The following is an 11,904-nucleotide window of genomic DNA, read 5'->3' on the forward strand; positions in this document are numbered from 1 at the left end:
TACCATAGAGCATATCAAAGGATGACTACCTGATGACAGAAGATATCAGCGGCACACACACCATGAAGATGAAATACGCAGATGAATTAAATCAATTCAGTACTGTAAATAGCACTTGAAAAATATCATTTTTTTCTGGGCCGGATCGACTAGGGGACGTATTAACTATGGGACGGATAGTCTAGGGACGGATTGGTAATGGGACGAATCGACTAAGGGACTAAGCTCCGGAAAGGCACGAGAAGTTGCGATTGCAGTCTACTTCCGATATAAAATGTAGTGCAAACCTTAATTTCGTTTGCTTCTCATCCCCATGACATATATTTTGGATCAATTTTCTAGAGCTCAAAGTAATTATTTATATGTATTATAATTCAAGCAACAAAATATATTCTAAACTTATTTTTCACATGAAGAGTATGAATATGACGTCATGCACATGAATATTCTTATATCCGGCATTGTCAAGAGTGGTGTGATAAATTGAAAAGAAAGGATTTCCATTTACCAAAGACAAAATGTCGTACAGAGACAGAATGTTTGATTCTTCTGGGCGATCAGACAGAAAAGGGTAAATATACGTTTGTTTGTAAGATAGGATTATAGTTTTAGAATATCATGATTATGAGAAATATGTACTGATGTAGGTCTGACAAGGCCGTAAAGCATGCGTAGCCATTTTGTTTAATTGATCTCAACGTTGTGAGGACAATTAGGCTAATTTGTTTCAATAAAACCATTTCCGGAGTTGAAATCTTGAGTTTTAGATTATACCGGGATGTTCTAATCTATATCTGCGTATATACCCGTAAACGCCAAAGACGGATGAAATAATTTTTGTCGTTTAGTGATACAGCTTAGCGGGGGTCTGTGTCTCTTTGAATAAATTTTCACAACTAAATGAATCTCATTCGAACATAAATATAAACATAACTAAGTTAGTTGTTATGGTATAAATAAAGTATGCATATTCATCTGAATATTAAGGAGGAAATCCGAATAACTGGCTAACTGCGTCAATTATGGCGGACTTTCTTATGAAACATGGAAGAAAATTGAACTATCAGCAATACTTCACTCAGGGATGTCCTGATTTGCTCGATTTTTGAAAAAATGAAACACTCTGGATTTGATTTAAAGTGGCAGAAAAAGAATTTTATCCAGGTAGGGTGAGGTGTTTTCCTCCCTTTTTAACCAGTTTTCCTCTGATTTCTGAGGAATTCAGTCACATCCCTGATACTTGTATATTCCTACCTTGGTAGCTCAGTAGGATAATGCTCATTTAGTCAAGATCAATTAGATGAATTGAGGCTGAGCTGAAAGCTCCCGTTAGTTTTTCAGATCACCTCACGTCCTGTAGTCCGTCTGTCTGAACTTTTTCCATTTGTGACTTTTTCTCCAGAACCACCAATTTCAATTGATCTTGGCGGAAAATATCCTTGGGTGAAGAGAATTTGTTCAAATGAAGGTCCATAATCGTGAAAATGCAAAAATAGGGTGGGGTCATTAAAAATCTTTGCAAGAACCACTTGGCAAGAAAAGTTTAAATTTAAATGAGTTTCCTGATATAATGCAGATTCAAAATTATTAAAATCATGGCCCCTGGGGGTAGGATGAGGCCACAATAGGGGATCAAAGTTTATATACAGAGATAGGGACATCTTACAAAAAAAAACTTCACAAGAACCATTTGGCCAGAAAAGTTCAAATTTACATGAAAGTTTTCTAATATAGAGTAGATCCAAGTTTATGTAATTTGTGGTCCCTGGGGGTAGGTTAGGCAGGTTTTTTAAGGTCTTGATTTTAAAGACCCAACATTAAGTTTAATACCCCCAAATTGTAAGCCGTCTGTCAATCAAACATTTAACAATAGATCTGATGGAGTGGCTTCTGCAGAAACTGATCTGGAGCTACCCCAGAGAGGTGTTTTGATCACAATAATAGCCAGTACCTACAGGGGAGTCAAGTCAACTCGTACCCTGACCGACTCGTACCCAGGTCAACTCGTACCCAAGAATCTGGTTACGAGTTGACTCCTTCTCCAGTGATGACAACTCGTACCTAAGCGATATGTCACTTATATGCGCATAGATATATTGCATTATGGGCAGATTCTTGGGTATGAGTTGACTTTTGCCTTTTGGGTATGAGTCGACATGGGTACGAGTTGACTAGAAATCCCTACAGGCAGTCCTTGGATCTTGAAGAAGCCCTTCATTCTAGAGTTTTTATAGCATTGACCTGTCCACAACATATCAGACCTTGGATTAAATGGTTTACATGAAATTGCAGTAGCTCAAATAAGCAATGTGGCCCAAGGTACCTTTTATGTGAAAATAAGAGGGATTCTTAATATTATTATTCATTGCAGATTTGGAGGTAGTAGTGGTTTGCCAAAAGCCTTTGGTTCATCAAAGTTTGGAGATAGAGGAGGGCCTAGAAGTGGAGGAAGAGGTGGTGGAGGAGGTGGAAGATTTGGAATGGACCGAGGTGGAATGCGTGGTGGTAAAATGGGTAAAGGACATCAACCAGGAGAAAATCTACGCAAGCCAAGGTGGGATATGTCACGACTGCCAAAGTTCGAGAAGAATTTCTACATGGAACATCCTGATGTATCCGGCAGAACACAGGTTAATACTGTGCATGGTTATGACTTTGTTTTCATTACGTAATACATTGTAAATGCTGTTCTTCAAAAAATTACTTGCATTGCAGATGGATATTGATCAATTTTACAATGAACACAAAGTCACAGTCAAGGGATTGAATATTCCGAAGCCAATCTTTACATTTGAAGAAGGTGGATTCCCAGGTAAAAGGAATTTTACAATCTTAATTCTTGCAAATTGTTTTTGAAAAGGACATGTTATAGGTATTCTCATTAACTGATGCACTTATTTAAGTTTTAATCTTTTATATAATGATTTCATAAAACAGTATTGATCTGTTTAGAGTATGTGATGTCATCTATTAGAAGACAGAACTGGACATGTCCTACACCGATCCAAACTGTCAGTTGGCCTGTTGCACTGTCAGGAAGGGATTGTGTTGGCATTGCCCAGACTGGCTCTGGTAAAACTGCAGGGGTAAGTTTGCAGTCAACCAAAGGCAGAAGAGGGCTCCAGGTCACTGCTTGCTGTGTTGTACCACATTCACATCTGATGACTGAATGGCTTCTTTTTAATGATATTTTTAAATATAATTGTTTCGTTAGAAATTTAAAGGATTTCTAATATGTTTAGAATCTGTTAGGTTCAATTTGCAAAGCATCAGTAAAATTCAGATGTGTTGGTGCAATGTATTCAAGTGTGGTCAAGCCATTTAATATGATAGATATAATATGTTAGGCTTGAATGTATATGTAGATTATGTGATGGGCTCATTTCGGCGTTTGGAATGGACAAGGCCAACTAGTATCCAGACTGTAAGTTGGCCTGTAGCTATGTCAGGAAGAGATGTGGTGGGGATTGCCCAGACAGGGTCTGGGAAGACAGCCGGGGTGAGTAATTTCTGTCGTGGTAGTGGAGCTGGTGTTCCTTACCTGCATGCCTTCACAATCGTGTTTCCTCATCACCAGAGCAGAGAGCTCCGAAAAACCTTTTCTTATTTTCATTGCATACCTTTAATTTATTTATTTTGTCTTCTCTCCTGGGGAGGCATAGTGTTTTTGCCCTGACTATTCATCATCAATTTCTAATACAGTAAGAATTGTAGTTGTGTAAAACACCTCAGTTGTTATTTGGATGATGTAAATTTAAATAATTTTTCACAGTGCTACAAAATTTGACAGGAGTATTTAAAGGGAGGGGAGTGTCATTGCATTGAAAAAGCAAACACTAGGTTTCTGAAGCTTTTTATCCTATGATATGTGTATTGGAACATGAAAAAAAGAGTATTTGATGCAGATGACTTGAATTAGGAAGTAAGATTGCATTATTATATCAGATGATGAGATTGTTCTGGAAAATATGGCAAGAGTTATATACGTTTGTGTTTAGTTTCTAAACTGGCAAAAAAATAATGCAGATGGAAAGAAGAGCAATTTCACACTGTGTAAGATGTAATAAACATTTTGAAAGTTTATGATAAGTTATTACCTGTATCTTTCTATATATTGTAGTTTATACTGCCATCAATAGTTCACATTAATCATCAGCCACACTTGCAACCTCATGATGGACCAATTGTAAGTACTGTAATTCTCAAAGCTTGAAAAATGCTTAATATGCCAAGCAACTGAAAGTTGCGTTTAGGTATTAGATTTCACTTGCAAATATACTTGTTTTTAGGTTCTTGTACTGGTTCCAACGCGAGAACTTGCACAGCAAGTACAGGAAGTTGCCAATGAGTTTGGTCACGCCTCCAGAATTAGAAATGTATGTGTTTATGGTGGTGCCCCTAAAGGACCACAGATCAGGGATTTAGAAAGAGGTTAGTTTTTAATTCTAAAAAAGTAAATGTATTAATTTTGACAATACATATACACACATATATATGTATGTGATGCAGTTGGAAAGGGCATTTGGTAAGCCATGTTGATTCTTTTACAGGGGCAGAAATCTGCATAGCCACACCTGGTAGGCTTATTGATTTTTTGGAGGCAGGGAAGACAAATCTTAGAAGATGTACTTATCTAGTGCTGGATGAAGCTGACCGGATGTTGGACATGGGATTTGAGCCCCAGATCAGAAAAGTTGTGGAACAAATTCGAGTAAGTTTTGTTGCAGTTAACATGGCTGTAGAATGGAAAAAACTTTTCCATGGAAAAATATTTGAAATTTGAATGTCTTGTTGTAGCCTGACAGACAAACCTTGATGTGGAGTGCCACTTGGCCTAAAGATGTCCGAAAGTTGGCAGAGGATTTCCTGAAGGATTACATTCAACTCAACATTGGGGCTCTTCAACTTAGTGCAAATCACAATATTCTGCAAATCATTGATGTTTGTGATGAAAGTGAAAAGGAATTCAAGTAAGATATGTTTGCATTATTGTGTAAGATTAAATGTATATATTTCTTGGAAAACTTGCACTGAAAGAAAAAGGATGGTGCTTAAGTATACACATGAAAATTAAGTATCTTCAAAATTTAGCTACGGGGATAGACAGATTAACTTTTTGTCTCTCGTTGCAAGTAAACTCCTAGCTTGTCCGAAGGAAGAATTTTTTTTAACTCTAATACACCTATCAACCAGTAAGTTTACTTACCCCCCTTTTGTGGGGTCAGCTGAAGGTCAATCCGCGAATGGCCAGATTTTCCTTCTTTGTCCTACCAAATTTAAGATGTCACAACTAAATTATTGCTAATATTTAAGATTTCATACAAATTTATGGGTTGCCCCCACCTTGGGCATTATTGTAATTTGTAGTTGACTGCAATCGATGAAAAAATTTTTTACAGATATCAAAGTTATAGATCAGAAAATTACAAAGGCCAACATAGGGAAACAAGATCTTTTCACTGCAAAATAGCGGACAATGGACATAGCTTGTAGCAAAGTTTTGATACATGTGCTCAATGTTTTGTTTCAGTTTAAACAAAAAAGTGTAACAAAATCAGTTTTTATTCATTAACTTAATAAAAATGTGCATGGATGCTATCAATTCGGTAAATTGTATTACAAGTAAGAGTAGACAAAATGCCAGTGATAGCGGGTATAGGGCTGAATCGCAGACGGGGGGGGGGACCCCAGACCATACCGTTGTCAGTGCCTAGAAATTTAAATTGTCACACCGCTTAAAACTCTAATTTTCTTTTCAATTGAAATTTCGAATTATTCTCTACATATTGTCCTCTTTGCTGTTTTCCTCACTAAAATACGTTTGAGAGACTTGTGAAGCTACCATTTTTCTAACAAAAATGACTTTGATAAGTCATGCGTCAGATTATTTATTTGAAATGACTTTCTGATAAAATAAGATGCGGTATGACTTACTAGAAAGGGGTTTTCGTCATTTATAAATTCAGTGATTCTGTAAAGAAAACAAAAAATCACGATCAGACTTTATTTACCAATATTTGATATTTATCAAGCATAACACAATTAGAACTATTTCATTTCCCACTGAAATAATCACTATTGGGTCTATTAAGTTTCACTTGTCCGAACTGGTTTTCACTTGCCCGAGCAATTGGACAACTGTTGATGTAGATCCCTGAGTTATTCCATAATGTATCAGGATTGTAAACCATAGTATGGTAATTCCTAGACTGTAAAATGTTTGTCATGCTATCAACAAGAGCAAGTAATATGAACAGTGTTATTCATTTTATAGACTGACTAAACTATTAGAAGAAATCATGCAAGAGAAAGAAAACAAGACACTTATCTTCACAGAAACGAAAAGAAAAGCAGATGATATCACCAGAAGAATGAGAAGAGATGGGTAAGTGGATGATGCTTTGAATTTGTAGCAATTATCCTAGGTTTGGGTGTCTCACCTGCACTTTGAGATATGACAGAAGGAAGATTAATTTTGTTCTAACCAGATCCAATGTTTTTAAATTCAGAAAGATTTACAATACATTTATAATATCTCTTGCAGATGGCCAATGATGTGTATACATGGAGACAAATCTCAACAAGAGAGAGACTGGGTTTTAAATGGTAATTTTATTATCTAAACGATTGACAGGAAGACTAATACAACCTGCTCTTGGTAATTGAAATGTAATTTTTGTACACCATTTTCATTTCCACTTCATAGGTTTCCGTTCAGGACAGACACCAATTTTGATAGCCACTGATGTTGCCTCTAGAGGATTAGGTTTGTCATTAGATACATTTTGTAAGCAAGCATGCTCTAACAACACTCGTTTATATGAATTTAAAAAATAGCATAAGTAACTGCAGTGAAGATTCATTTGGCTGGTATGGCATGATTAAAAGAGGTCATGAATTGGAGAGAGGGAGGTAATTGCTTATGATTTAAAAGAAAAGAAAACTAAGCAAAATTTGAAAAGTATTTTGTCACTTTAAAGTAATTGCAGAAATAATGTATGTTTTCTTTTTCTGTTTTAAACAAAGGTACATGTATGAGCTGATCTCCCTAATTTATAAAACGACTGCGTCATGTCATTACCCAGCCATGTGGTCGTTGATTGGGACTTTGCTCGGGTACCGCCGACTGCTTGCACTGGATCTCTCCGTTATACTGGGAAGCCGAGCGTAGATAAAATCAGTGATAAACAGTAGTCCAGAACATATGAACTAGTTTTAAAATTATCGGCACCAGTTTTTTTTTTTAATATGCACTCCTCAAGTGGCTTGACATATGTAGCTTCTGCTTCTACAATGCTTATCACAACACAAAACAGGATTCGACGGTGCATGAACAGTGGACTTTTCCTGACCTCTGCAAAAACATATCAACTCTGTCAGAGTTTACTTTCTTAAGCAGGAAGTCCTTCATGCCAGTTTTGTGAATTCTGTTGATGAAAAAAATGTGTTGTGAAGAGAGGAGAGGTAGACCTGCTTATCAAGATACGAAGGAGTGCATTTCCCCGAGCAGTCGAAGCAAAGTACCAGAGCCATCACTTAAGTAGAGATGCATGCTCCCTGTACATCAACCAAGACTCCAATTAATTGCCACTGTCTCTTAGTAGTTATATTCAAGGATTTCTGGTAAGTTTTTGTGCAGGTGAGTATAGCATGTATTTTGAGGAAAAATGAGGGGGGAAATGTTTTGAAAGAATATGTTGGAGTCTGACCCAATGGTGATGTTGAGAATTGACAGGTTCTCGGGAGTATGCATTTATGGTCACACTGAGTAACGACACTGTATGTTAAATCCCATGTGATAATGACGAACTTTTCTTCCAGCAAACCTAGGTTTAACTTTGTCTTATTAGATTTCTCTCTTATTTTTCCCCCAAATTGTTGCTTTGTGCATCTAAAACACTGCAACAATAAACAGATGTTGGAGACATCAAATTTGTCATAAACTTTGACTACCCCTCCTCATCGGAGGACTATGTCCATCGTATTGGACGTACTGCCAGAGCAGGACAGACAGGAACTGCCTACACATTCTTCACTCCAGACAATACCAAACAAGCCAATGATCTCATCTCTGTTCTTCAAGAAGCCAAGCAAGTGGTCAATCCAAAACTTGTGTCACTCAGCCAGAATGCCAGATTTGGGGGAGGTGAGTTTTCTTAACTTTATTCTACCAGTTATGAAGTATTATATTTACCATTTGATTTAATGTATGATTGATAGAAATGGAATTAATGTAGGAAGACATGTTAATGTGGTGCTTTCATCTGTGTGTGGTAAATAATGAAGGGATGGAGGTATGAAATCTCGGTAAAGTTTTAGTACAATGACATTTGTCTCATTTTTTCAACTTTCCCAATTCTTTGGATTTCACTAAGGGCTATTCTAGTAAAAATTATCTAGGGGTGGTGGAACGTCAAATGATTTTCTATTGATTAGAAAAAAAGTATTCTTATTATCTTATTATACCCCCCACAACAAGTTGGGGGGGGGGGGGGGGGATGATATACTGGAATCAGGTTGTCCGTCTGTCTGTAGACGCAATGGTTTCCGGGCTCTAAAGCATTATCCTTTCCACCTACTGTCACCATATCATATATATGGACTACCCATGGGATGAAGATGTTCCCTATCGATTTTTGGGTTCAATACGGTTGTAAAGTCATATCACACATTGCTTTTGATAACACGGTTTCTGATTAGCCAATGGAATTGAAAATTGCCCAATCAACATATGAGTAAACTTCTCTGTATCAAAATGGACGCAGTAGAGTTAAAAAATGCACCCCCAATGTATAAATCCTGGGTATGGCGACATTTCAGCTTTAGGGCAAGTGATAAGAGTGTTGCTTTATGTTGAATGTTTTTACATTATGTAGAATTTATTTGCAGAGAGCAATAAATACAATGAAACATAATTTTTTTAGCATTATAAAAAATTTGGTACATTCTATTGTATCGAATCGAGACTAAAGTATCGAAAATCGAATCGAGAAGGTACAGTATCGTTTCACCCCTATAATCCGATTAAAGGGAGAGAAAAATAATGGAAGTCATTGCATTTAATTGCACCTTTTATCAGAAATACAAACGCACCTTCAAAGATAGGCACAAGTGCCTTTAAACCAACAATGACTTAGAACTCTTTAATACTCGTCTATCATGCTATTGCCTTTGGCAGCCAGCCTTCCTTTCAGGAAGATAGCTCTTTTACTTCTGGAATAAAAAATAAACAACAAAACTGAAAAATTGAACACTATTTCATAGAGATGTTTGCGTTTTATTGGACTTGAGAGACCGACACCACCACCACCACCACCACCACCCCCCCCCCCCCCCCCCCCAACACACGCACACACAAATGATAATACATTAAATCGTCTACCCTCATCCTCCAGAATAGAAAAATTAACCCACACACTGAAGAATGTTTTTACTAGAATAGCCCTAAATATCGTGTGCCATAGTAAATTACTTCAATGTAATGCTTATTTCCACAATCTTGCTTTGTGGAATTTAACAGTGGTACATGATTGCCACATTTTCAATTTGTTTAAGAACTACAAAATTATTCAAGAATGAAGAATGATATATGGATTCCTCATATTTAGTAACATTGGATTTTGAAACAATTTATGTGCATGTTGTCTGAATGAAATGTATTGCCACAGTTGGTGTACATGCGATTTACAATAGTATTAACTTCATTCTATTTTTGTTGGGTATATTTTCATGTCTGAATGCCTTTTTTGTGTTTTGACATTATTGAAGGCAAATTAGTGATATTAGTAGTTATTTTGTGATACAAATTCTCTTAAATTTTTCTTCTGTTGACAGGACGAAAATCCAGATTTGACGATAGGAGAGACAAATTTGGTGGAAGAGACTTTGGTCGAGGAGGTGGACGTGACAGGGGTGGATCAGGGAGGGGTGGGATGGGTTCTAGGGGAGGCTTTGGGGGTCGTGGGGGAAGTAGAGGGGGTACTGGGGGTTCACGTGGAAGTTCATCGGGGTTCAACACAAGGTCAGGTGGCAGTCGATTCTCGGATAGAGGTAGCTCTGGTGGTGGCAGCAGAGGGTATGGGGGAGGGTCCCAAAGTCAGGGCGGTGGGTATGGGGGGAGTCAGAATTACTCCCAAAATGGCACAGCATCATCAGGTAGTTATGGACAGCAAAATGGATATGGAAATCAGCAGAGAAGTAGCAGTAGCAGCACTGGAAATGACTGGTCCAACCAAATGGCCTACATGTTTAATAGTTGGAGTGGTCAACAGCAATCTTCAGGACAGCCTCCACTTCCCACAGGAAATCCACCTCCCCCACCCCCTATGTAATATCATTCAGGATATTTAGGAGTTGGAACTTTTATGTATTGATAGGAAAATGTTTTACTGTGATCATACATACAATGCATATGTTATTTTTTCTCATGTCGTTTTCATTTTATTTATATGTTTTAAATTCACCATTCATACTTGAGAAAAAGACCAATTTTATAAAGATATCATCAGAACAAATATAACAGTAGAATTAGCCCAGTTATTTGCTTTGGGTACTTCATCAAGAAATTCAGGAGTTTTCTGTTCTTTATTGTTGTCAATTGTCATTAAGGGGAAAAAAAATTAAAATTGTGCCTAGTGTTGTGTTTTTGATTTTGAAGACTTTCAGGTGTTATATTGAACTACCGTTTGTTTTTTGACGCACTGATATTAAATAAGGGGTTCTTTATCTTGGCAGAGATTGTGGTATGGCGTCAGTTAGATGCAGAACGCCTGTTCTATTAAAGTACTCAAGGGTTTCCTTAAATGCCGTTCAAAATTTGTTAAAGGTAATGAAACTATTAGATAAGCGTTTAATGATCCAAAGCCTTTCTTGATACAGATCCACCCCCTCTAAAACCCTTGCAATGCAACTGTGCATAAAATAGGTCTACATCGCCGTATTTTTGCATCACCCCAAATTATAAGCATATTTTACCATTAGACTTTGTACAAAGTGTACCTTTGAATATTCATGAAGGTCGTTCATGTTTTTGACATTTCTTCCAAAATTGAACTTTGGTATCTTGAACGAGGATATCTCTGTGTTTTCTTGGTCCCTTCATGATCAAGATGACCAGGTTTTTCTCCTTTGCTGTCTATGTATACAACCTTTTGTAGGTCAGTAGGCGAGATCGTTCAGTATTTTTCCAACGACGCCTTGTTCATGCATGGAGTATATGTAATGCAGGCGCGCGGATCTTTTATGCAAGGGATGTTGATCGTAACGATGATGCTGGATATGTTATAAGATACCGGGGTAACTTCAACACTCCAGAGATTATTTTAATGGAGCGCCAAAATTTAACTATTTTAAGATGTCAATTCACTTGGTGCCAGTGACAATTCAATTAAAGATTTCTTCAAAAATTTTACAATGTGTACCTTGATTAAATTAAAATTTACTTGTCGGTTGTGCACAAATTGAATTGGTGCTCTCCAAATAAATTAATATCAACAGATGAATCGCTGCGCGCTACCGTTACAGATGTTCCCCAAACCTCCCCAATTAAAAAGTGATGTCCTTGTGAATCTATAGCAAAAAATCATTTTATTTTAGCCTTTAATTACATGTAGTATGTTCAATATGGTCATTTCAGTACCAAGAAATTAAAGAAAGCGTTGCACGTGCATTCACGCGCACGCGTGTATGATTCCGAATTTTTGTTGATGTCGTTCAACAGGCATTTGTATCATATACCCACAGTATGAATTTCATAATGTTTCCACCAAATATAAGGAAGTTATAGCGATTTTAAAATCGTCCAATCAGAATTCAGCACACGTGAATGCACATGCTGAGCAGTAATTCTAACCACAGCAATTTGTCAGGAGTACCAAGACACATCTAAACCCCTAATATCAATAG

At 37.1% G+C, this 11,904-nt stretch overlaps 1 protein-coding gene across 2 annotated transcripts; it reads left to right on the forward strand.

The window, feature by feature from the left end:
- Positions 1-234: 234 nt before the first annotated feature.
- LOC125668525 (uncharacterized) lies at positions 235-10,635 on the forward strand. 2 transcript variants are annotated; one of them, XM_056161852.1, is made up of 13 exons: positions 235-571; positions 2,372-2,630; positions 2,716-2,812; positions 2,953-3,086; positions 4,121-4,186; positions 4,290-4,431; positions 4,551-4,711; positions 4,798-4,970; positions 6,275-6,385; positions 6,545-6,606; positions 6,707-6,766; positions 7,916-8,146; positions 9,835-10,635. In XM_056161852.1, the coding sequence occupies exons 1-13, from the start codon at positions 519-521 to the stop codon at positions 10,329-10,331; spliced, it is 2,046 nt and encodes a 681-aa protein (XP_056017827.1). In that variant the 5' UTR covers positions 235-518; the 3' UTR covers positions 10,332-10,635. The 2 variants fall into 2 exon arrangements, with proteins under 2 accessions (XP_056017827.1, XP_048758723.1); XM_048902766.2 differs by lacking the exon at positions 2,953-3,086 and adding an exon at positions 3,366-3,499.
- The last annotated feature ends 1,269 nt before the right edge of the window (positions 10,636-11,904 follow it).

Source organism: Ostrea edulis, chromosome 4 (genome assembly GCF_947568905.1).
Source record: "Ostrea edulis chromosome 4, xbOstEdul1.1, whole genome shotgun sequence".
In the NCBI taxonomy this organism is placed as follows: domain Eukaryota; kingdom Metazoa; phylum Mollusca; class Bivalvia; order Ostreida; family Ostreidae; genus Ostrea; species Ostrea edulis.